At 36.1% G+C, this 27,040-nt stretch overlaps 1 protein-coding gene across 2 annotated transcripts in view; it reads left to right on the forward strand.

Moving 5' to 3' along the window:
* ZNF292 (zinc finger protein 292) overlaps positions 1–27,040 on the forward strand; it is a 105,964-nt gene that overhangs the window by 45,808 nt on the left and 33,116 nt on the right. Inside the window, exons 2-4 of one of the 2 annotated variants that reach the window (XM_050788053.1) lie at positions 13,273–13,427; positions 13,622–13,700; positions 15,897–16,032. In XM_050788053.1, coding sequence (XP_050644010.1) covers positions 13,273–13,427; positions 13,622–13,700; positions 15,897–16,032 — 370 coding nt within the window. Of the gene's footprint in view, positions 1–13,272; positions 13,428–13,621; positions 13,701–15,896; positions 16,033–20,352; positions 20,441–27,040 lie in introns of those variants that run through there. The other variant, XM_050788054.1, reaches the window with a different exon arrangement.

Genomic DNA, 27,040 nt, shown 5'->3' on the forward strand with positions numbered 1-27,040 from the left:
AAAAAACCTCTTCTCCCATTAATGTCAGGTTTCTTAGGAATTAGGTTAGCATCAAACATGCTCATGTTTTTCCAAGATTGAAACCCTTTGTGCTAAGGCATCGATGTGTTTGCTTCTGTAAGCCTAGCTTATAGCAAAGAATATACAAGAACAGAGAAATTCTGGGGCATGCCATGTCAGGCTAGGGAATAGGGAAGTTTTGGGATTATAATTGGTTCATGCCATCAAAATGCTACAAAGAGAGTAGGCCCTGGAGCCAGAAGTTTTAGAATTCTCAGAAAGTCTGGAGATTGTGTTACAGCATCCATATTGGAGATTATTTAGGGATTCAAAGCTATCAGAAACTCAGTTTTGCGAATGGTTATTTCATATCCTAGCACTGAGTATATAGGAATGTGAATCATGTTAAATTCATAATTGATTTTCTTTGAAAATGCTCAACTACTACTAAAATAACTACTGCAGTGAGCCATTTGCCAGGGATGGTATACTGAGATATGGGGAAACAAGTGTCTCAACCAGAACAATGGGGAAGTAAGATTATTGGATTTCATCACAAGTAAGTGAGAGTCTCCTGAATTCTTACAATTTGGGAGAGAGATGATATAAAGGCAACACACTCAGAAGAAAAAATAGTGGTGGACAAGCTCAACCTTGAGATTCCGAGGTAGACTTATTTTTATGTTATGAAATTTGTGTTATGCATATGGCACTATGTATTATTTGTGAATATGAGATACAAAATGTCTTCCCAGTTTGTAGCCTTTTATTTGATTTTCTATGGGGTTTTGGTGAAAACAAGTTTTTAATTCTGTTGTAGCTGCAGTTATTGTCTTCCGTTATGGTGTGTATTTTCTGTCTTGTTAAGAAAACCTTCTTTGCCCTAAGGTCTTAAGGTGTTCTCCTATGTTTTCATTCTGAAGTTTTTGTTGTTGTTGTTGTTGTTGTTGTTGTTTTTCTCTTGTGATGGAGTTTCATTCTTGTTGCCCAGACTAGAATCCTATGGCGCGATCTCGGCTCACCACAACCTCTGCCTCCCGGGTTCAAGCAATTCTCCTGCCTCAGCTTCCCAAGTAGCTGGGATTACAGGCATGCACCATCACGCTCAGCTAATTTTTGTATTTTTAGTACAGATGGATTTCTCCATGTTGGTCAGGCTGGTCTTGAACTCCCGACCTCAAGTGATCCGCCTACCTCAGCCTCCCAAAGTGCTGGGATTACAGGCGTGAGCCACCGTGCCCAGCCTCATCCTAAAGTTTTAAAGCATTGCTTTTCACATTCAATTACTTGTCCATATAGTATATAGTTTTGTTGTATGCTGGGAATAGTTATAATTTTTCTTTCCCGTTTAGATGGTTGTTTCAGGTTATTTATGGAATAGTCTGTACTTTCCTCACTGGTTTCTAATGGGACTTTTTTGTATACCATGCTCTCATATATATGTAGTTCTATTTTAAAGCTCTTTCGTTTAACATACATCTAATCAAGAGAAAATACTAAAGCCAAATTGAGGGACATTCTACAAAATGAGTGGCCTATAATAATCTCCAGTGGTGCCAGGGTCCTGAGTCTTTCAAGTCTTATTTAGGGTTTAAGGAGACTAGGACATGACAAACGCAAACTGTACTACTACTGTATCTTTTTCTATAAAAGACGTCATTGGGATAATTTGGCATACGTGAATGTCTGCAGATTAAATAGTAGTAATGTATCAGTGTTTATTGCCTGATTCTGATGGTCATACTGTGGTTATGTGGGAGAGTGTACTTCTGTGTAGGAAATACATACTCTTTGAAGGTAATGAGGCATTAGGTTGGCCACTAACTATCAAATAGCTTAGGAAAAAAATTTCTTTGTAGTGTATCTCCAACTTTTCTGTAACTTTGTGATTGTTTCAAAATATTTTTTTAAAAATTTAAAGTTTATTTATTGTAGGATTTGGTTGGTAACATTTAGGATTTTTTTTTTTTTTTTTTAAGACTAAATCTCAGTCTTATCGCCCAGGCTGGAGTGCAATGGCACAATCTTGGTTCACTGCAACCTCCACCTCATGAGTTCAACCGATTCTCCTGCCTCAGCCTCCCGAATAGCTGGGATGATAGGCACCTTCCACCATGCCCAGCTAATTTTTGTATTTTTAGCAGAGACGGGATTTCGCCATGTTGACCAGGCTGCTCTCGAACTCCTGACCTCAGGCGATCTGCCTGCCTTGGCCTCCCAAAGTGTTGGGATTACAGGCCTGAGCCACTGCGCCTGGCCACATTTAGGATTTTTAAATTGCTGTTTATGTCTGAGATTGGCCTGTGATTATTCCTTTCTCATACCATATGTACTGAGTTTTATTCTCAAGTTTATAGTAGCCTCAAACAATGAATTAGTGAATTTTCCCACTCTTCCTTTCATCCAAAAGCTTCTGTAATAAAGAGATTATCTGTTTCCTAAAGGATTGTTTGCTGGGGTTTTTCCCCCCTTCCCACTGGCCCCAGACACAATATATCTCTCTGTCTTCAGGCTGTAGTGCAGTAGCTCACTACAACCTCGAACTCCTGGGCTCGAGTGATCCTCCAGCTTTAGCCTCCCAAGTAGCTGGGATTACAGGCATGCACCACCATAACTGGCTAATTTTTAAAATCATTGGTAGAGATGAAGTCTCACTGTGTTGCTCTGGCTGGTCTCTAACTCTTGGCCTCATATTGCCCCCCCACCTTGGCTTCCCCAAGTGCTGGCATTACAGACAGGAGACACCATGCCCAGCCTGTTTGCTGGACTTTTCTATAAAAATTGTCTGATAATTCTTTTTTTTTTTTTTCTTAACCTGGATTCAGTTTCTTAATAGGTAAAGGACTATTTTTTTCTATTTCTTTGTGAGATCATTTTAGTAATGTTCTAACCATTCCCATTTTATTCAGATTTTTAAGTTATTTTCAGATAACATGATTCTTACTCAATAATCTTATTTCAAATAAGATTATTCAATATATTTTGATTTTAAAACATCTTTATTGCTTCTCTAGTTATGACTCCTTTCTCATTTCCAGTACTGTTGATTTGTGCTCTTTTTTTCTTGACCAGCTTTGCCAGATGACTAGGTTTAGTTTTGTTGACCCTCTCTGTGTGTTTTCTTATTTTTTTCTTTTTTTAAACATCCTCACCACAATCTGTGCCTTTATTTTTTTTGTCATTTATTTCTCATCTTAGTTTTATTACTTTTACGTTTTTATACTCTTTGACTTTATCCTGTTCTTTTTCCAATTTAAGTTGGCTACTTAGTTATTTTCACCAAATTTTGCATAATAAACTGCAAAAACTTTAATAGCGTTTAACATAAGCATTATTGCTTACTCATCTGAGGTCTGGTTAAGTATCTGTTGATCTTGGCTGGACTGATAGACATGTTTCAGATTGGCTGTTACCTGATACGTGTTGGACTCAACTGGAGCAACAGGATGACATCTGCCTCTCATTACCCTGCTGGGAACAGCAGGCTAATCTGGATGTATCTTCTCATTGTGAGGGCAGAAGCATAAGAGAAAGCAAGATGCTTAAACTTACAGCCGTCCTAATATCGCTTCTGCCCCATTCTCTTGGTCAGAACAAGTCACATGGGTTAGGAAAATATTTTCTACCATTATGAGAAGTACTCCAAAGTCATGTGACGAACGACATGGAAATAAGGAGAGGTGCTAAGAATTCAATCTACCACACATCCCACCCTCAATACTTTGCTTTTCCAAACTCTTTATAACAGAAAAGTTACAAGAATAGTACCATGGGCCGGGCGCGGTGGCTCAAGCCTGTAATCCCAGCACTTTGGGAGGCCGAGACGGGCGGATCACAAGGTCAGGAGATCGAGACCATCCTGGCTAACATGGTGAAACCCCGTCTCTACTAAAAAATACAAAAAACTAGCCGGGCGAGGTGGCGGGCGCCTGTAGTCCCAGCTACTCGGGAGGCTGAGGCAGGAGAATGGCGTGAACCCGGGAGGCGGAGCTTGCAGTGAGCTGAGATCCGGCCACTGCACTCCAGCCTGGGCGGCAGAGCGAGACTCTGTCTCAAAAAAAAAAAAAAAAAAGAATAGTACCATGAATACCCCCATAGCTTTCACCAAGATTCCTCCTTCATTCACATTTTGCCGTATTTGCTTTATCTCACACTTTATTTTCTTGTCTGAATCTTTTAAGAGTTAGCCAGTGTTATGACATTGCCGCCCTTATGTACTTTAAGCATGTATTTCCTAAGGCCAAAGACATTTTTCTGTATACTCACAACACAATCATCACACTCAGGAAATGTAATATTGACACACCACTATTATCTAATTATGATATATATTTAAATTTCTCCATTTGTCCCAATAATATCCTCTTTGGCTATTCTTTATTTTCTCTTTTTTAAATGCAGCCATTTATCAAACAAATATCACAAAACAAATGTGATATTTGTTTTATCACAATATATGAATTCCTAACAATCTCTTTGACATATAAAATTGCACATTAAAGATCCCAGGGCTTATTGAAAAAATGTACTTAAGAGACACAGCATGCAAAAACGTCATCTCACACACACAGAACCTTATTGAAACAGTAGCGCAGTTTTATACCTATTAAGTAGTTAAAAAATGCATAGGTACTTTACCTTGAAAAAGATCTGAAGTTTCTTTGTGGAAGTGAGCACCAGAAGGAAAGTGGGTGTCAGAAGGGATGTAGTTTGTGAGTTAATGTGAATTAGCAGAAGGACAGTTCTCTGAAATTGGATGGAAAGTTGTAACACCACGTGTGATTGGTTATCACTAATAACACTTATGGTGAACTGAGGTAGCTGGTACATGTTTGATTTGCGTGCGTGTGTGCATTTTGCGTATTCTAACAGCTCAGTTCATCTGGGTACAATTCTCTGCTTTCACCTAATGTTTCACACCAAGAAATAGTATATAAGCAAATGAGAAATTCATGTTTTGCTAATGTTGTGTCGGAACAAATGTGTATATATGTATTTTTTAAAGCTGTAACAGAAGTGACAGTATAAACATTTGCATCTAAAACTGCCCCTCTTAAGATTGCTTTAGCTGCATCCTACGAATTTTGATAGGTTGTTTTTGCTATAATTCAAGTGTAAGTATTTTTTGATTTCTATTATGGTTTCTTTTACCCCAGACTGAGAAGTACACTTCGAAATTTCAAGTTTGTGGTTTTCTTTGTTAGGGTATTCTTTTGTTAAGTGTTTAACTTTATTGCATTATATTCAAAGAATGTGGAAAAATGTGGAAAAAATATAAAAAATGTGAACATATTCTTTATTTCATGTGACTGTCTATGTGGCCTAGTTTGTGTTCAATTTTTGTAACTGTTTTACTTGTGTTTGTGAAGAGTGTGCATTTTCTAATTGGAGAGTCCTGTTTCTCTAGACGTAAATTATCGTGTTTTTTTCTTAGCTTAATTTTCTGTGTGTTTATCACTAATTCAATCCAAATTCTCCCTCAATTGTTTAAATCTCCTCTTAAGCTTATTCAAGCACATTGGGTTCTCTATCAATTTCATCTTGAAGAAATTTATCCAAAATCCATCTAATATGCTATAATTATTTTCCAGGTCCATTGCACAACTGTCTTCTTGGACTCTTACTTCATTCATCTCTCTCATGTTAGAGCTCCCTTTCTTCTGTGTATCATTCTGACTCCTTTCCTGGTTTATTTTTCATTTTGGTGAAATTCCTTCTTCGGTAACATCCTGAAAAAATGTGCCTAGAAGGTAAAAAATTTTAGACCACATATGTCCAAAAATGACTTTTTTGTTTTAATAGTTACAATCGTTGGATATAAATAGTTTCCCCATAGCTTTCAATGCAGTGCTTCATTTTCTTTTTGCTTCAGTGTTGCTGTTGAGAAGTCTGCTGCCTCGTCCCCTTCCAATCTTATTTTGATCCTATCTTGTTTTTGAGTTCTGAAATTTTATGAGAAAGTACTTTGGTACAGTTCTATTTTCAGTAATTGTGCTGGACATTCAGTGGGCCTTTTCATTCTTAAAATTCATGTTCTTAGGTTCTAGAAAATTAATTTCAATTAAGTATTTTATTTATTCCCCTCAATTTCTCTATTCTGACTTCCTGGAACTCCTGTTGTTAATTATGGGACCTCTAGCATTATTCTTTAAATTTTAAAATCTTTTTTGTCCTATCCGTAATTTTTATTAGTCTTTTTTCCCATAACTATTTCTTATAACATGGTGTTTTTATTCATAGATGTAATGTGTTTTCTCATATATCCAAGAATATCAATGGTAGTTTCTTGAAATTTTATTTTCTCCCTGCATAGTTTCTATTTATTCAAAATTGCTTTTTTCCTCCTTGTTTTAATTTCTCTCAACGTTAGAAGCTTTTTAAAAATGTCTACTGGTCTTTAAATACCGTATTTAAGGGTATACTGCTAAAAACGTGATTGAGAGCTCCAAGTTCATGTATGACGTTTGTTGTGATTTTCACAAATAAGGGGTCTAGTTTGTTTCATTCCCTGATGAAGGCTTGGTGTCAGATTCTTGGATCTTTTCTTTTTGATTTCCCAGAAAAAGACTCAGCTAGGGACCTGGAAGTTCAGGCAGTGAGTTGGAAAAAAGGGGCTTGCTGTCTATAGGGAGTATGTAAAATTGACTTATTGCCCTGAAAAGTAAGATACTTCTTCTCAACTGTGTCCAAACACCTCTTTTTAAACTTCTTTACTGAGGAAGAGTGGCAGTACCTCGCTTGGATTTTCTAGCTGTGGAGAGTGAGGAGGAAATCAGGGAGGCTTAACTCCTAAAATAGACTTTTCAACCAGTTTTCTCTTTTTTAGCCCCACTTTCACCCCCCATTTTCAGAGGCATCTGGTGCTCCCAGTTCCTGAGCCCTTTGGTGATTATGCAGAGTTAGTAGGTTTTGCTTGTTTGTTTGTTTTTGTTGTTTTTACCTAAAGCCTATTTAGGAGTCACTTTTCTTGGAGTGTCAATCTTACATATGCTTTCCAGCTTTTAAGATTTTATTTCTGTTTGTTCCATTCCCATGTTCCTATTCTTATGGGTTTATGCCACTTTAAAAAAATTACTGTAGTTTCAGTGAGGTTTGGGGAGAAGAGAGTAAGGTGCAAAATAAATGTGTCCAGTCTACCATTTCTACACAAAACCTTAAAATACATTTTAATAACTTAGAAATTTTAAAGAGTATTTCACATTCATCAAAGGCTCTTCAGGGTAAAAGGTCAAAACTGTAAGACATTATTTGCTACCTTTCAGTCGTGTACAGGGAGTTTTCCAAAGATACCTAATGTGTGGTATTGCAGCAGATTAAGTGTATAAACCAATATGAGAAACCCACTCTTTTCTCTTGTCGGACTTTGAAGAGATTTGAAAAATGTGAAACAATGCCTCTTTTCACTTTTTTCAGGAAATGCATTTTTATTAAAAATATCTTATGTGATGGGTTTGTTATTTTAAACTTGTTTATAAATATGTAAAAGTCTCAGTTTTCATATTGAATATGGTAAATGTCAGTAGTTGTAACTCACATAAACAACTCTTTGGGTTCCTCAGTCATTTTTAAGAGGGTAAAGAGTCATGAGATCAAAATGTTTGACAACTTCTGTTCTGGAGAACCCTAGATGTAAATTGGAAGTGGAACATGAATGTAATAATATAAACATAACCAACACTCCACTAGTCTTATCTTTATATAGGACAGTAATGTAATTTAATCCCCATGTTTATTAAATGTAACACCCCTGTGGTTTTATTTCTCTTTTATTTTCCTTCCTAGTAATCCTTAGGGCAACTAAAGGAAGCTACCAGAAGTTAATCTATACTGTTTCTCCCTAAAGCATATATGTTCTAGACTCTGCTGATTTAAATAATGAGAAATCAACTTAAGAGCCAAATGTTAAAGTGTGCATTTTTGTTCTCAAGGGAGTAAAAATTGGCTCTTAAAGAAAAAAGTTGTTTTTTAAATTGTTTGTTACATGTAAACAAATATATAGTTTAATCTGTGGTATCAGAATTTCATTGGGGATGATTAACAATTAGGAAAAAAAGTCAAAGGTCTCCTTAAGAGGGGACAACAATGAAAACCACCGCAAGAAACACTGTGTTAGAGATCTTTTAACCTCTTGCTTATTTCTTCTATCCTAGGCTTGCCCCATAACACACACTATAGAGCAGATGCAGTAGCCACAAATAACTTTGTAGGGATCTAGTAGCTCCCTTAAAGGAGGTGAGGCATGTAGCAACCACAGAGCTTGTGTCTGATCTCAGTGGGAGACCTTAGGTCTCACTCAGCTCTAGCTAGTTGCCATGCTGGAATGTGGGCCCAAAGTTGCCAATTTTTTTTTTTTTTTTAAAGAAAAGCCAGAAACCCAAGTTTTTATGTAAAATATATGACTTCTAAATATTAGAAACTAGTTCAAATATTTTTTGAACAATGTGCACATCAAAACATCCATGAGCCACTAGTTTATGAACAGACACACATACTAGTGTAGTCTCTTCTGGTATGGTGGAGTGTGTCTTTAATGTATGACTCCTTTCAGCATCCTCAACTCTGAATCATCTTGCTCCTCTTTGAAAAACTTCAGTTGATGGGCCACCACCTGTCTCAGGAGACCAACTTGTTCTGTTTTTGGTTTACTCTGATGGTTTGGTAGTTCTGTCTTATCAGAAACAGGAGTGTCTCTTTGAAACTTTAACCTAGTGGTCCTAGTATGACCTGTGAGACACACAGAATAAAATTAACTCCTCTCTTATGTGACAAGCCTCTAGATTTGTGAATTTGGCTAATTTAATGTAATTTAATCCAAATTTTAAAAATTGGATTTACAAGTTAATTTTTATTTCTCCAGAAATGTATCACATAGTAGTTAAGAATGAACACTCTGAAGTCAGACTATGAGGGTTTGAATACCTTCTCTGCCTTTTCCTAGCTCTGTGATCTTATGGCTTGTTATTTCACTACTTTATGCCTTGGTTTGTTAATTTTTAATATAAGCATATTACTATAATTTACCTAATTACTGAATAGGTAGTACATGTAAAGCTCTTAGAACAACACCTAGCCATGTGGTAAGTATTCAGTAAATATTATTTAGTATCCAGATTAAGCATCCCTAGTTCCATCAGTCATTCATCAAAAAACAGTTTTAAATTTTCTCACCCTATTTTGCGTACAGGTTACTCATTAATGGAAGCAATATGGTGCATTGCAGGAAGACGTTTAGGTTTTGTTCCCTGTCTTTTCCCCTCTGTGCCATCTCCCCCCAAACTCATCTTCAAACCAGATTACAGTGACTTTTATCTTTGTCTGTTCATATGTGTATAAATATAAATATATGTGTATAGACAAATTCATTCATTCTTGAAAGAGTGTGGGAACAAAAACCATTGGTTTAATGGGGGAAAAAGTGTAGGACTTTGGTCAGATGCCAGTCGCAAGTACCAGGTCCCCAAGTCTGTCCAACTTGGCTACAAAGTTAGGGGTTCTCACAACCCCCTCCTCAGGGTCAGTAATTTGCTGGAATAACTCACAGAATTCAGGAAAATGCTATACTTATTATTATAAGGTATTATAAAGGATACAAATGAACAGCCAGACGAAGAAGTACCTAGGGTGAGATCTGAAAGGGTTCCAAGCACCAGAGCCTGTCTCTGTGGAGTTGCAATGTGCCACCTTCCCAGCACATGGATGTGTTTTGCAACTCAAAAGCTCTTAGACTACTGTTGTTTAGGAGGTCTTGTGGAGTACATAGACATGATTGATCAAATCATTGGCCATTGGCGATTGGGTTCAATCTCTATGACCTTTTATCACCTCCAAGACTGGGGGGTGGGGCTGCAAGCTCCGTCTCTCTAATCATGGCATGGTCTTTCTAGTGACCAGTCCCTATCTTAAAGCTATCTAGAAGCTCCTCAGCCTAATGTTATCTCATTAACATGAAAAAGATACGTATGTAGATTTCAAGGGTTTCAGGAGCTCTGTGCTAGGAACCTAGGACAAAGATCAGTTATTTTTATTATACCATACTTGTATGCCTGCCAGTGGCACAAACTGAATTCAAAGACTGATCATGAATCTTAACATCCCTTTTGATTGAATGGTTGCATCATTGAATTCCAAATTTTCTTTTTCATGTTGATTCCTAGTTCATGTTGGTTCAACCAGGAACTAATCCCAGGTTTTAATTGCTCTAATCAAAATCACGTGTAAGAGAATGTTTTCATTTCTAGTAGTCCGTAGTTCTCTGTCATTGTCCTCTGAATCATCTAGCTGGTCAGAAGATTGGAGAGTATAACCATTTCAGATCTGTAAGAAATATAAGTTCTTCTTTATTTGATGGATATTTAGAAGAAAGTTAATTCTCCTGGGTAGGGGCCTAAAGAAAACTTCCCCTTCATCCTCTGAAGGTTCACTGAAAATCAACTGACGAACAGCAGATTTGAAATGGCATACAAATTTATTAATGAAAGGGAGGTGGAGAAATGTGGATGATTTTAGAGGAGGGTTGTAAATTATTTTTAGGGGAATTCAGTGGGCTTGAAGAAGATACAGTGGCCTGGGACAAAGTCTGTTGAGCCTGCAAAGCACTCAATGGTTTGTGACAAAAGTTTCTACCCTATGAGTTCAGTTAATAAAAACTCAGGGAGGGAACTGTTAGAAATGCTTGTTCCCAATGCCACAAAGAAATAGCACTCAAACATAAATTTAATTTTCACAGTGAGGCAATTTTTACTTTCTGCAGAAAAGGTGCTCCTCACAGATGGAACAATGGTGAGACCACACCTGGACAGGGGAGGGGAAGGAGTTCTTGTTCCTGATGCAGGTAGCCCCTGCTGCTGTGTTGTTCCCGTATTGGCTAGGGTTGTCCCACACAGTCTGAGCTAATTCCGATTGGCTATTTTAAAAAGAGCAGGGGGTATGAGCCATAGTGGTAGGGTGAGTAGTTTGGTGGGAAGGATGGTTAGGAATAGGTAACTAAAGGTGACTTAGGTCAGAGCAGGTCACCAGGGGTGACTCAGATAAAGCAGGTGACCGGGATGAGTCAGGACCGACCAGGAGACCAGGGAACAAATGTGAACTACTGATGAGGACTGGCGAGAAAGTTGTTTACTGAAACTTAGAAGCAAGGGGGTGAAGAGAACCAGGGAGTTGAACTTTAAAATGGAGAATCAAAGAATAAGAGAGGTGAACATACTGACATACTGATTCTTTGAAGAGAAACTTGGGGTTCACTATATTTAACAGGATCAAAGTTAATTTGATTCTTCTTTGGTGGATCTGGACTTTAGACAGATAAGGAAACTTCACAGAACAACTTCAAACTGTGCTTTGGGAGAAAGAAGATCAAGAGATGGGAAGGAACAGGGGAAGGTCAGAGAGACTCTGAGGCTTCTTCCTCAGCATGTCAGAGTGCCGCAGTTTGGGGTATCAGTTTCTGAGCCCCGACACCTGCAAAAGTGAGTCTCTGATTGGGATTATATGTATAATAGTGACATGATTAGGCAAATAAAAGGCTTTAATTTCTGTGTTTACGTCGAAGCTGAATCATCTTGGGTATAATGTAGGCAGCTTCATCTCATGTTCCATGTTGACCAGCTACAATGTCATTTGTTCGTCATTACATTTAACAATGCCAAGAGGGTACAGAAACACGGATTGCCCTCTTCTCCAGCATCTCTATCCCTGCTTGAACTTAAAAGATCAGGAATAGCTTTACCTTTGGGCTTCATGTGGATTGAGCTAGGGAACTTATCTCTGATTGTTTTTATCCTCACATAGAATCTATTTTGTACCATGGAGGTTTGGGATATAATGGGATTGTGAGGTGAGGTGAAAGTGTGGATGAGAGCAGATTTGTTTCAGCGTTCATCTGGGAAAGATTGGGGTGTTTTTTCCTGGATATCTGAGAAATAAGTTTTTCTACCTCAACTTTACTGGGAAATTTTGCTGTGGAGTTGGTTTTGAACCTAGTTGAGTATCCCCTGACACCCCACCCTACATCCTGCACTGTGGCTGCAGGTTTTCTGTCCTTTCTCTCCCTAGGAATTAGTATTTGCCCTCACTTCTTAGGGGGAAAGGAAAGGAAAGGATTAGTGAGAGCCAAGGTCTGTGAATATGTGGCTACTCAGTAGGTGAGTGGTTGTTTTGTTGCCTTTAGTTTACCAGCTTGCTTTTTCTATTGCTTTCGTCTGATCACTTACTAATTCTGTTAGTTGGAAGTTAGTAGAGAGGACAAGGTAGTAAGTGCTTTGGTAGTAGAATACAATCCCCACCCTCTCCCTTCTCCCTCGTCCCTCTCTCCAGTTTTTAAATCTGCTTCTGTATGCCAGAGGATACAGGCCCTCAGGAAATTTTTTTTTCTTCAATGCCCTATTTTCTAGGAAAAGACACCTGAATTTCCATATGTTTGATTAAATGAGTCTTAAACCCTGAAATGTGGAGAGGACCAATTGTGGCTTCTGTGTTATAAAAACATTTATTTAGAATCTCTCTTCATTTAGCATAACTATAGAACCTTTTAGATAAGAGTCTTAACGTGTGTATTTCTGTGTAACTTCTCTTTCCATTATCTCCCATCTTTATTCAGTAAGATAAATAGCATCTTTTAAAGAAATTCTGATGAGGTAAATTTAAAATATTTACTTAATTAAAAGATGAGAAATATTTTTAATTTAAAAACTATTATAGAAATTACTTAATCTTATAATAATTATTTAATATCTTTAATGTTGATTTTATATGTTGAAAGTCTTTGGATGACTTTTTAAATGCTAGCGCTTGTCAAAAAATTATTAATTTGTATGTACTGTTATTTTTTTATGGACTGAAAAAGGACATGTCTTTGCTTACCATACATGATTCATTTTGTTTTTCAGTATTGAATTTTCTGCTGCTTTACGAAAAATAGAAGACAGATATTATTTGAAATTCTTCACTGCATGACTGGTCAAGTATTACTTGCCCAGATGTCTTTTTAAAATAACTTTTAAAACTTACTAGGGAATAGAGGAGCTACTCTTGCACTATTTAAAACTAGCCTTGATGAAATGATGCTATTGCTGGATGAATTAATACTAATATTTTCTCCTACAGAGAGCTGCCAAAAATATGACTATATTTCATTTAATATTTTAATCAATATAAACTTTTTGTTTTTATAAATAAAAGTTTGTATTTTTCAAAATTTTTCAGAAACACAGCTGATGAGTCAATGTATATTTTGATTTACGTTTTGAATACTTTTTATTATTCCTTCCAAAACAGACACTCCTAGAATATGCAGAGAAATGGAAAACTTCAGAAGATCCTTTACCTTTATTGGAGGTATACACAGTGGCTATCCAAAGTTACGTTAAAGCCCGACCTTATCTTACCTCTGAATGTGAAAATGTAGCCTTGGTTCTGGAACGCTTGGCATTGTGAGTAGACCTTTGAGTAAATAAACTAGATTTAGCTTTAAAAAAGAACACAAAAACATTAAATCTCAAGTCTTATAGTTTAATTTTAAATAGATTAGTTATGGGGAGTCTGCTTATGATATTAGAATTACTGGTTCTATTTTCCTTTGAATTTTAATAATTATTCCTCTCCTTACCAATTTTTTGTTTTTTAGAAGCTGTGTTGAACTTTTACTGTGTCTGCCTGTTGAGTTATCAGATAAACAGTGGGAACAATTTCAGTCACTGGTGCAGGTGAGAATCTTTAGATTTAATATAGGTATATCTTATGTCAGTTTTCCTTACTCTTAAAAAAATTGTTCAGTTAAGTTTTAAGACATCTCAATAATGACAGACATTAATTACTGATCTTATTAATACTAGTGTCTTACATATAGTAGATCTCAACAAGTGTTTGCTAAATAAGATAGATTGAATAATCTTTATGATCAGATAATTAGGGCTTTGTAAGAGCAGCAAGGGAACACAAAAGGAAGTGCCCTCATTTGGATTTAGAAACAGTTAAACTGGTTTCTGAAAGTCTTCAATGTGCTTTATAAGAATTTCACATATATCATTTAATCCTCATGAAAATTTGTGTGGGTAGGTATGGTTTCCCCATTTTAAAGGTGAGGAAACTGAGGCTCATACTCTAAAATAATTATCTGCCCAAACTTGTATAGCTAATATCACATAGTAGTTATTCAAACTAAGGTTCTTTATTCCAAAGCCCATGCTTTTTCTCCGGCCTGAAAACACATGCTTTGTCTCTTTTATTTAGTGTTGTTATTCTGCTTACATGCGATACTACACAATTTAGCAGTTAGTTGTCTTGGAGTATTTTCAAGAATGTTAAATTTTGTTTCAAGCACTAGAGCTGGATGTATTATGGCTTCAATTAAATTTTGATTAATTGGTTAGTTAAAAAGAATGCTCCTGCCAGCTAGTTTCAAAGCTATAGCTCTCTTTCTCCCCATTTCTCTATCCAGAGTTCTTAAAATATCTTTAGGCCTTAAGATTTTCTGTAAGAAATTTGTTAAAGAGGTATAGCCTTAAATTTTAGAAGCATGTAGAATAAGCTATAGTTAAGCAGAGAAATAAACTTTTCTATTTTAATATTAAACGTTAAAATCTACATCAAGTGCAACAGGCCCTTGAAGGTGGAATTCATCTTATTTAATGTCATAGGATTCTGCATAATGTCTTACATATAACAAATGCTTCATAACTGTTTGTTGAAATGAAAGTGTCTTGTCCTGTTTGTCACATTGCAACTAACTTTTTGATCATGCATATTCTACTTCAGATATCCGTAACTTGTATCTTAGGTTTTTTTTCCAGAAAGTATTTTTAGGTAAATTATTTTGAAACTTACCGTTTGCCATTCAGATACACCCTACTACAGACTTAATATGCTTAACCAGAATTCTAAATGCTACTGATTTTGTTTGCCAACATAAGATAAAATTTTACACTTTCCTTTTTGAAACAAAAGGACTAGTTAATACCTTTTTAGATGGATTATGAAGGAAATAACTCTTTACATCCCTCTACATTCAGTTACTTAAAACTTAATAAAGCACCTGAACTTGTTGGAATGGGAATATTTGTATGGCTTTGAGGATTAGACTTTTTGTTTGAAAATAGCATGCAGCTTTGAGTTTCTACAACACTTTGTTCCCATTTCTGAGCTTCCTCAAGCTTAGTTTATGCCTAACAGCATTTATTTTCCCTGTGTTTTAACTATTTAAACATTTCTTTACCCCACTAGAGGACAAACGCCGTAAAGTCAGGGACTAGTTGCTCTCTTCTCTAGAACTTTGTTCATAGAAATTTTCAATATACAGTTTCTGAATTGAATAAAAACTGTTAGTCTTCTGTGGACTGAAGACTATGCCCCTTTCATGAACACTTGGAAACAACTAGCAGGCAAGGTTCATCGTCAGCTTTAATGTGAAACTGCCAGAACTATACAATGAATAAATGAAAAAAATCGTGCATTTAGTTATTTTCTTTTTGTAATTCCCTTTTATTGGAATATGCGTAAGTTGTCACTTAGTTCGTTATGTGAATCTTTTTATTAATGGTAGACTTGGGGGAAAACTTTTTTAAACACAGAGGATATAAAATGTGTAAGTTCTTTTATGCGTATGGATATTCTGATTGCTTCCTTGAGGAATAACGTTACTCCTGGCTTAGATTTTGGGGAAAAGAAAATATAGACTTACTCTGTAAATACATTATATTTATTTAAGATTTGTAAATGATTTATTTCTTATCCTTGAAATTCATCTTTAAATATTAGAAGTAAAGGAATTGAGTACTTTTTAATGTGATGTGAAAGTTTTAAGATAAAAGTCTTTTCAGAAGTTTAGTATTATATTTAAAGCCTGATAAGCTTGCTTTTAAAAATCTGTTGTAATTCTTTGGATGTTTATTTAATATTTATAGGTAGCTCATGAAAAGCTGATGGAGAATGGCAGCTGTGAATTGCATTTTTTAGCTACTCTAGCTCAAGAGACTGGGGTGTGGAAAAACCCGGTACTGTGCACTATTCTTTCCCAGGAACCATTGGATAAGGATAAAGGTAAATTTTCGAGAGAGAGAGAGAGAGAAAAAAAAATAATTAGACTAGAAAAAATAAGTGTTAAAGTTGTTTTGATATAATTTATCTCAAGATATTCCAAAGAAGGACCATTTAATTAAATATCTTCTGAGGTGTGCTTGAGGCCCTGCGCCTTTATTTTATTTTGGGGAAGATGTATTTATACGATTATAGAATCATAGAATAACAGATAAAGTAGAATTTTTTCCCAACATCTTTTTAACAGAGGAATTCCTTCTCTAACTTCTGACAGGTGGCAGTCCAGTTTATATTTGATAATTTATTTGATAGTTGGAGAAACAGAAATAGGGTGATTAAATGCCCTTCCTCAAAATAGAATAAGAAATCAGTGCTAGAACTCTTTAAGTCTTTTGTCTCTGAGATTAATATGCTTTCTCAGTTTATTGCTCAGTCTTATTCTATCCCCTGTGTTTTTCTTATATGAGCTCAGCCTGGTATCCTATTGAAAGTAGGTGGCTAAATTACTTATATGTATAGCGCTTAATGTTTTTTAGAGTTTAAAATTTGTATAGACCCTGAAGAAAAGTACAGTTGTCTTCTAGATACTTTTCTTGAGATTATTTAGGAAAGTGTGCCCAAATATCATCCTAACCTTTCCCAAGGTATTTTGGGAAGTAAATTTTTTAGAATAATTGTAATATATCTAATGGAAAAATCTTGTATTTACCACTGTAAGCTTCTTCCGTCATTTATTGCTGCTTTTCTTGTTGATCAGTGGCAAATTCTAGGAATTTTTGCTATGTGATAGCAAGTTATGAAGGCCATGAGAAGGGAGTGTTAAGTCTATTGCTTGTGAGCTCTTCTGGTACTTTGATATTTGCCCAAAGCCTTCCCAGCCAATCTTCAAACTTCTCTTTAGGTTGGTTATTCCTACTTGATTTCCGTCTCCACCATTTTCTCCATGTTTTCTTGATTGTTCTAGTAGTGTACCTGTTTCTTAGCTTTCACAAGAGGTTTATCTTTATCCCCTGTCTTCATGGATATCCAAAAATTAGCTACAGTGTTCTCAAGACCTTGGAAGGAGATCCTTTCATTACTTAATAATAGTAATTCATTTATTTATTTACTTATTTATTGAGACAGGATCTTGCTCTGTGGCCCAGGCTAGAGTTGAGTGGTGTGATCATGGCTCACCGCAGACTCAACCTTCCAGGCTCAAGTGATCCTCTCAGCCTCCCGAGTAGCTGGGACTACAGGCATATGCCACCACACTCAGCTAATTTTTGTAGAGACATGGTCTCCCTGTGTTACCCAGGCTGGTCTCGAACTCCTGGGCTCAAGCCATCCTCCCACCTCAGCCTTTCAAAGTGTTGGGATTATAGGCATGACCGACCATACCCAGCCTAACAATACATTTAAAAGTTGAGAATCGGCGGGGCGCGGTGGCTCACGCCTGTAATCCCAGCACTTTGGGAGGCCGAGACGGGCAGATCACGAGGTTAGGAGATCGAGACCATCCTGGCTAACCTGGTGAAACCCCGTCTCTACTAAAATTACAAAAAAATTAGCCGGGCGTAGTGGCGGGCGCCTGTAGTCCCAGCTACTTGGGAGGCTGAGGCAGGAGAATGGCGTGAACCCGGGAGGCGGAGCTTGCAGTGAGCCGAAATCGCGCCACCGCACTCCAGCCTGGGCGACTGAGCAAGACTCTGTCTCAAAAAAAAAAAAAAAAGTTGAGAATCTTAGATTTTTTTTTTTTTTTTTTTTTGCCTTGCCATATTAACTTTATTCCCAATAGATTAATACCAGCATGCTTTACTTCTGGCACCAACTTATACTTTCTGATCTTGTCAACTTTTAGAAATATTAGATGTGATATATTAGTAATAATATCAAATTACAAGTTCCTCACAGTTTGGAAAGTGCTTTTATATGCATGGTTTCATTTAACCATCATAGTGAATGCTGTGAAAAAGGTAGGATCTTTATTGTCCCTATTTTTCAGATGAGAAAATAGAGGCTCAGAAAGATGAGTATTTTTTCCATACCACATTACCAGTGATGAGAGGCAGAGCCAGGAATTAAAATCAGACCTCAGCCTCTTCCCATTATGCCCTGTTGTCCCATTGTCAATTTCTGAACAGCATTTTGCTAAATTCACATATTATGCTAAAGTGGGAAAAAGGAACCTTTATCCTAGCAGAGATGTCAACTTTATTTGAAAAGATAATGTGCCTGATTTCTTTACTTGTTTAAATGTGCCTAACATTGTATCTGTTAACCAATGTCTCTGCCCATCTCTGTGCTGCTTTATTTCTTGACCTTCATCTGTCATGCCACTGGAATAATTAGGACTATGCAGCCAGGAGGAGTTTCCACAAATTAGATGGATTGTAGGTAGCCAAACTAATACAATACAGCTCATGAAGCAACCAGAGAGATGTTACATGATTGAGAGATTTGCAGCCATAATCTAGCCTGCAGCAAGTTTGAAGAGAAGAATAAGAGCTCAGAAAATGAGTATACCTCTATAGGTTATACTCATTAGTTTGTTTATAGTGAAGCCTTTTGAAGTTTTGATGTAGTATTTGAACAGTGAATAATCTGATTAATTCTGAGTTATTTTAGTTTATTTTTTTCAATTGACTGATTTTGGAGCTACTAAAGCCCAGCTCAACCAAGAAATACTCTTTAATTTGGGAGAGTAAGGGTGGACAGGACTCAGAGATAGTGGTTTCACTTCAACGTTTGAGTATCCTAGAGTGAGGTAGCTCTAATAACTAAACCAATGCAAGTCAAGTAGATGGTTTTGAATATCAAAGGAACTTTAGGCATACTTAAATATTACTTATGCCTCTCTTTGGTCATAATCTTGGGATTGGAAAGGTACTTAATGCTCAATTATTTGTTACTCAATTTTAATTCCCCTCTAAAACATCACTGATAAATTAGCTTTTGCTCAAACACTTCTAGAGTATGGTACTTATGTAGTTCAGTCTATTCTTAGCCTGCAATTAGAAAATCTTCATTGTGAAAATTCTGAAAACTAATTTTTGGAGTTTCCTTCTTTTGGACCTGGTGCTGCCTCTAGCCATAGTAAAGTATAAATCTCTCTTTCACTTGGTAGCAATTGAGATTTTTAAAGATTGCCATCGTGTCTACACTTAGTCTTCTTTTCTTTAATTTTTAATTTTTGTGGATATATAGTAGGTGTATATATTTATGGGAGTCTTCTTTTGTAGACTAAAAACCTTGATGTGGCTTGATTATAAATCTACAATCGTGATTCCTCCTTTTTGAGTGCATTTTATGTTTTTGTAGTTCTCTTAAATGTGTAAATCTCAGCACTTCATCTGTACTCTAAATATGATCTGGCCAGTTTTGAGGTCACAGGTATCCTCTTTCTCTTCATGCTAACAATTTATACTTAAGTTAATGTAACCTAAGATGACATTACCTTTTTGGGCAGCCATGTAATTCTCACAACTCAATGAGGTTACTAAAATCATTTAAAATTTTTAAAAAATAAATGCTAACTTCTAATTATGTCTTCTCAATCTACATTTGTATACTTTTTCTTTTGGTGTACAAGTGTATTACCTTTTTCTTCCTGTTTAATTTTACTGTATTAGATCCATTCTGTCTCCCCAACTTGTCAAGATTCTTTTTAATCCTGATTTTGTTATTCAAGGATTTTGTCCTTCCCAATTTCCTCTCATTTTGTAGACTTCATTTTCATATACCATATTGGCATCCAGGTTCTTCATCATAACCGTAAAAAGGTCATGTCCAGAAATCAAGCTTCTGGGATACTTACAAAAATCTTTCTGCTTGCCTTTAGTTCTTACATCCATATCCGTTGATTATTATTGTTTTATCAAATATACCTATTTTCCCATAATACTGGCCCATGATTCTCCTTTTCTATCTATAAGGATTTGGTGAAAGACCATAACAAGTGTTTGTGACTGTGAAAAACTGGCTGTGACAGGTTTTCAGACTTTCATTGTTTTTGACAAGTGTTTGCCTAAAGTTCTCTTATGTAAGATTATTCAATACTGAGGTTAGTCTGACCTAATTTGTTTTTTACATAAAATTTTTTATTTTAGAATAGTTTTAAATTTATAGAAAAATTGTGAAGTTTCCGTATACCCTACACCCAGTTTTCATTATCATTAATATCTTTCATTAGTTTGGTACGTTTGTCACAATTAATAAACTAGTATTTATACTTTGTTATTAATTAATTAATCCATACTTTACTCACACTTCCTTAGTTTTTACCTAATGTCCTTTTTCTATTCCAGGATCCCATCCAGGATACCACATTACATTTAGTCGTCATGTCTCCTTAGGCTCCTCTTGGCTGTGACAGTTTTTCAGACTTTCCTTGTTTTTGATGACCTTGACAGTTTTGAGGAGTACTGGTCAGGTATTTTGTAGAGTGTCCCTCATTTGAGATTTGTCTGATGTTGTTCTCATGATTAGACTGGGGTTGTGGGTTTTGAGAAGGAAGACCAGAAAGGTAAAGTACCATTGTCATCACATCATATAAAGCGTATATATTGTCAACATGACTTATTACTGTTTTGAGGTTTTTTGGGTTTTTGGGGTTTTTTTTGTTTTTTTAAGAAAGGGTCTCACTCCATCCCTCAGGCTGGAGTGCAGTGGCACAATCCCAGCTCACTGCAACCTCCAATTCCTGGGTTCAAGCGATTCTCACACCTCAGCCTCCCGAGTAGCTGGGACTACAAGCATGTGCCACCATGCCTAGCTAAACTTCTTTGTATTTTTTGGTAGATACGGGGTTTCACCTTGTTGGCCAGGCTGGTCTCAAGTCCCTGACCTCAAGTGATCCACCTGCCTCGGCCTCCCGAAATGCTGGGATTACAGGCATGAGCCACTACACCCAGCCGACTTATCACTGTTTGTGTGAACCTAGACCACCTAGCTATGGTAGCGTGTGTCAGGTTTCTCCACTATGAAGTTATTCTTTCCTCCCTTTCCATGCTGTATTCTTTAGAATGAAATCACTATGTGCAACCCATACTTGAAGTGGAAAGTTATGCTGCACCTCCTTGAGGAAGCAGTATCTACATGTTATTTGGAATTCTACACAGGAGATTTGTCTCCTCCCTATTTATTTTTTTAAAATCAGTCTTTTATATTAGTATGGCCTTATATATATTTATTTTATACTTTGGTCATAATCTGATGCACTTTATTTTGTTGCTCAATTTCTTCCAGCTTTGGCATGGGAGCTCTTTTCCTTTGACTCTTGTGTCCCTTGTCATGGGTTTTGTTTTTTGTGTGACCACTTCCTTGCTTTCTGGCACCATAATATGCTCCAGGTTCATCTGGTGTATTTCCTGCCTGAGTCCTGGAATCACCCATTTCTCTAGAGAGGACTTGCTCCTTTTATTGGAGAATGGTGTTAGAAACCAAGATCTATATTAAACTAAATATGAATTCTTACTAATGTCTCCAAGTCTAATTCATTAACACAAGGATCATTCTAGCCTCCTTCCCTTGCTAATCTGTAATCCCCCACTTCAACAAAATGTCATATAATTGGAATCATACGGTATGTAGCCTTTCAGACTAACTTCTTCCAGCATTGGCCATCCATTTACTTACTCCTGTTATACCCCTATAGGGAAAAGCTTTATTAATTACAGTACAGTGCTTTTGTACAGTTCTTTTTTACTTTATTCTTACATTCTCCACTCATTTCCAAAGTTAGTTAGGTCAGCACCTTATTTCTCCATTCCTTTCAAAGTGAGGTTGTTTTCATACATTTGTAATACAGTTATTTTGTTACATTCTGTATTCCATCTTGGGCTTCCTGAACCTCCTAAATAATTTTTTTTCAATTTGCATACCTTAAGATTCCCTTTTTGTGTTGTATAGCTTTATAGGTTTTGACAAATGAATAGTGTCATGTGTCCACCATTACAGTATTATACATAGTAGTTTCACTCCCTAAAAAAAAAAATCAACTGTGCTTCACCTATCCAGCTTTCTCCCAAACACCTGACAACTACTCATCTGTTTTCCACCTCTATAGTTTTGCCTTTTTCAGAATGTCATGTAATTAAAGCTTTTCATTTAAGCTTCTTTCACATAGCATTGTATATTTAACATTCATCCAGGGCTTTACGTGTCTGTTAAACCAATGAACTGTTAGCTCATTCCTTTTTATCACTAAATAATTCTCCATTATATGGCTGTACCACAGTATCCATTCACCTGTTAAAGGTGAATGGCTAACAAACTGTGGTACAGCCATGTAATGGATGCTAGTTTTTGATGTATGTGCTGCCAGTTTTTGGTGATTTGAATAAAGCCATTATAAACATTTGCATGCAGGTTTTTGTATGAATGTCAGTTTTCAGATCAGTTGGGTGAAAATACCTAGGAGTATGATGGCTATGTCATATGGTAAGACTGTGTTTGACTTTGAAAAAATAACTGTCTTCTAAAGTGCCTGTACCATTTTGTATTCTCATCAGCAATGAATAATTCCTTTTGCCCCATACCCTTACCAGCAATTGGTATTGTCTGTTTTTGGAATTTTAGCCATTCTAATAGGCATGTGGTGATATCATATTGTTATTTTAATTTGCATTTCTGTAATGACAAATGATTCTGAACATCTTTTCATATGCATATTTGCCATCTGTATATCTTGGGTGAGGCATCTGTTCAGATCTCTTGCCTATTTCTTAATTGGGTTGTTTGTTTTCTTATTGTTGAGTTTTAACAGTTCTTTGTATATTTTGGGTACAAGTTCTTTTTCAGATATGTGTTTTGCAAATCTTTTCTTTCCCTCTTGTGAAAGAATTCTCTTGTGGCTTGTCCTTTCTCTTAAGAGCAACTTACAGAGCAGAAGTTTTACATTTTCATAAAGTCCAACTTCCCAGTTTTTTCTTCCATGGATCATGCTTTTGGTATTTTATCTAAAATCTCATCGCCAAATCCAAGGCCATATAGATTTTTCTATGGTCTTTTCTAGAAATTTTATAATTTCCCATTTTACATATGGGTATATGATCCATTTTGAGATGAATTTCTGTGAAAAGTGTAACTTAATTTATGTTTAGTGAATTCGTCTTGGCTCTTACTAGTCACACTTCTTTTTCTGAACAATCACAACCCATCTTTTTAATATAATTAATTTTTAAACTCTTATTCAGGATTACATCTGTTGCTGTTTCTACAGTTTTGCAAGAAGTACCATCAGCCCCGTTTTGAAAATTACATTTTGCCATCTGTTTTCACTTATTCTATGGTTTGTTCTACTCTTAAATCTTAAGCTTATCAAAGAAGGAGTAGAGTAAGAGTAGAGGAAATATGCTTTTCTTTGCTATCATAAATAGTACATAATCAGACCCAAGTAGCAGACTTTCCCAAGAAGGTCCCACCATGCTCGGTTGTATTGTTCTCAGCTTTTTTGGTGAGTTAGGTATCATCTTGGGTTTTAGCTTTATTAACATTTTGCATAGGTTGTTAGCACCAGGTGTCTGACACTCATGGTGCATCCTTGGTCTTAAACCTGTGTTTCCTTCTTTTGTATGTATTATTTTAAAATCTAAGCTCTGAGACAACTCCCTATTATAGTCACACTGAATTTTTTAGGCACTTTCCCTCTACTTCTATATTGGGTTAATTTGCAATTGCGTAAATTGCATTTTTGTCAGCTTGCCAGTCCTTTCTTGCATCTTGAGCACTGCAGTTCTCTTCCCCCCCCCCCCAGAACTCTTTTGTTTTCAAAGGAAGTTTCTAAAGCTTAAGATTTTCCATGATACTCATAAATCATTCATGGTTTTGTCGGAAATAAGCCCTTATTTTAGTAATAAACTTTGCATTTTAAAGTGTACATGGAGAAATTGCTCTTTGCTAGATATTAGCATACCTAAGATGCAGTAATATTTTAGCAGGAGAGGGGATGGGAGGAGAGAGCTAACGATAACTAATGTTGCCCAGGTAAATAGGGTGAGGTCAGATCTGATTACATGCAGATTATACCCTACTATTTTATAATTAAATATAAGTAATTAATTATGTGACGCAAAGTTTTCATTTTTACTAAAAAGGAGTTTTAAACACATTCTTTGGTTTCTTAAACATCCCAGACTAGTACATTATTTTTTAAATACATATATATACATTTTTTTGAGCTAAGAGTCTCCCTCTGTTGCCCAGGCTGGAGTGCAGTGGTGTGATCTTGGCTCACTGCAACCTCTGCCTCCTGGGTTCAAGCGATTCTCCTCCCTCAGCCTCCCGAGTAGCTGGGACTACAGGCATGCGCCACCATGCCCAGCTAATTTTTTATATTTTTAGTAGAGACTGGGTTTCACCATGTTGGCCAGGCTAGTCTCGAACTCCTGACCTCAGGTGATCCACCTGCCTTGGCTTCCCAGAGTGCTGGGATTGCAGGCGTGTGCCACCATGCCCGGCCTTAATGGGTATATTTTATAATGTCATGTGGAAAAATCTGTCAGAATTTAGTTAAATCTGACACTCATAGTTAAATCTCATTTTGTGAAAAAATTGTGGCATACTGACTAGGTTCATCTATGATATGAAATACTTTCTAATCTTTAAAAGTTAATTCTGTTTCCTGAAAATGTGACATCCTTCTTCAGGAAAGGGGAAGAGGTGGGGTCAAGGTTGATTATCCCTAATTGGTCATTTGGAAGTTACCATGAGCAGTAGTTTCAATCCTGGCTATAATTAGAATTAACTGGGGAGGTTTTAGATAGACCAGTGCCAGGGCCCTACCTCATACCAATTAAATTAGACTCTGTGGGCAACCAGTATTGTAGAGCTTGAAGCATTGTGTTTTATTAAATGTCTTAATTTGGATTTTTTTGGATTAATTAAATGTCTTAATTTGGATTCCAACGATGCTGAATTGTGTTTTTTTAATATATTTTTAATTGTGGTAAAAAAACACAAGGTAAAATGTACCATCTTAACTATTCTTAAGTTTGGTGATGTCAAATACATTCACGTTGCTGTAAACATATTTCAAAACTTTTTGATCTTGAACCCCAAGGTGAAAATTATACCCATTAAACAACAACTCCCCTTTTCCCTTACTCCTCAGTCCCTGGTAACCACTATTCTACTTTTTGTTTCTGTAATTTTGAGTACTTTAGATCCCATATATAAATGTTATACCATATTTTTCTCTTTATGACTGACTTTTTTCACTTAGCATAATGTCCTCAAGATTCATCCCTGTGGTAGCATGTGAAAGGATTTCCTTCCTTTTTAGGGCCAAATAATATTCCATTGTATGTTTATACCACATTTTGCTTATTCATTTATCTGCTGTATTTGGACATTTGGATTGCTTCCACCTCTTGGTTATTGTGAGTAGTGCTACTATAAACATGAGTGTACAAACACTTCTGCAAGACCCTGCTTTCAATTCTTTTGGGTTTCTACCCAGAAGTGGGATAGCTGGATCATATGGTAGCTGTATTTTAAATTTTGGGGGGAACTTCTGTACTGTTTTCCACAGAGGGTACATCATTTTACAATCCTAACAGTATTGTATGAAGTTTCCAGTTAATTCACATCTTCACCAACACTTGTTTTCTGTTTTTTTCATAGTAGTCATCCTAATGGGTGTGAGGTGATATCTCATTGTGGTTTTCATTTGCAGTTCTCTGATGATTTGTGATGTTTCATACGCTTGTTGACAATTTGTATGTTATCTTTTGAGAAATATCTATTCAAGTTATTAGTCCATATTTTAATTGGATTGTTTGTTTTTTGTCATTGTTGAGTTAAAGGAGTTCTTTATATATTCTTGATATTAATCCCTCATCAGAGATATGATTTGCAGATATTTTTATATATTCTTGATATTAATCCCTCATCAGAGATATGATTTGCAGATATTTTCTCTCATTCCTTTTCACTCTGGTGAAAAGGTTGCCTTTTTACTCTGTTGATTGTGTCCTTTGCATAAAAGTTTTTTAAGTGTGATGTAGTTTTATTTTTGCTTTTGTTGCCTATGACATGTTTGGTGTCATAGCCAGGAAATCATTGCCAGTCCGTTGTCATGAAGCTTTTCCCTATGGTTTCTTCTGGGAGTTCTGTAATTTTGAATTTTCTCATTTAAGTCTTTAATCCATTTTGAGTTAATGTTTTTATATGGTGCAGGAATAGGGTCCAGCTACATTCTTTTGCATCTAGGTATCTAATGACTGTTCTTTCCCCATTGAGTCACCTTGGCACCCTTGTCAAAGATCATTTGACCATATATGATAGGGTTTATTTCTGGACTCTTTTCTATTGCATTGGTCCACATGTCTGTCTTTATGCCAGTTATCATCAGTGTTTGATTACTTGAGCTCTGTAATATATCTTGAATCAGGAAGTGTGAGACCTTCAACTTTGTTGTTCTTTGTCAGTTATTTTGACTTAAAGATTCTGTATGAATTTTAGGATGCATTTTTCTATTTCTGCCAAAAACAAAAATGCCATTGAGATTTTTATAGAGATTGTGTTAAGTCTGTAGATTGCTTTGCCTAGTTTGGATATCTTAATATTAAGTCTCATCATTCATGAACACAAGATAACTTTCCAGTTATTTATGCATTTCATTTCTTTTAGCAGTGTTTTATAATCTTTAGTCTACAGGTCTTTTGCCTCCTCCTTGGTTAGCTTTATTCCTATTTTATTGTTTTTGTTGGAATTGTAAATGGAATTATTTTCTTAATTTCCTTTTTGAATTGTTCATTGTTAGTGTATAGATGCAGCTGATATTTATGTGAATTTTTACATCTTGCAACTTTGCCAAACTTATTAGTTGCAGTAGTTTTTAAATGGGGTCTTTAGGACTTTCTACATATAAGATCATGTCATCTGCTAACAGATGATTTTACTTCTTTTCAACTTGATGTCTTTTATTTTTCTTGCCTAATTACTGAATTGTTTCTTTTTTTGAGACTGAGTTTTTGCACTTGTTGCCCAGGCTGGAGTGCAATGGCACAATCTCGGCTCACTGCAACCT

This window comes from Macaca thibetana, chromosome 4 (genome assembly GCF_024542745.1).
Source record: "Macaca thibetana thibetana isolate TM-01 chromosome 4, ASM2454274v1, whole genome shotgun sequence".
In the NCBI taxonomy this organism is placed as follows: domain Eukaryota; kingdom Metazoa; phylum Chordata; class Mammalia; order Primates; family Cercopithecidae; genus Macaca; species Macaca thibetana.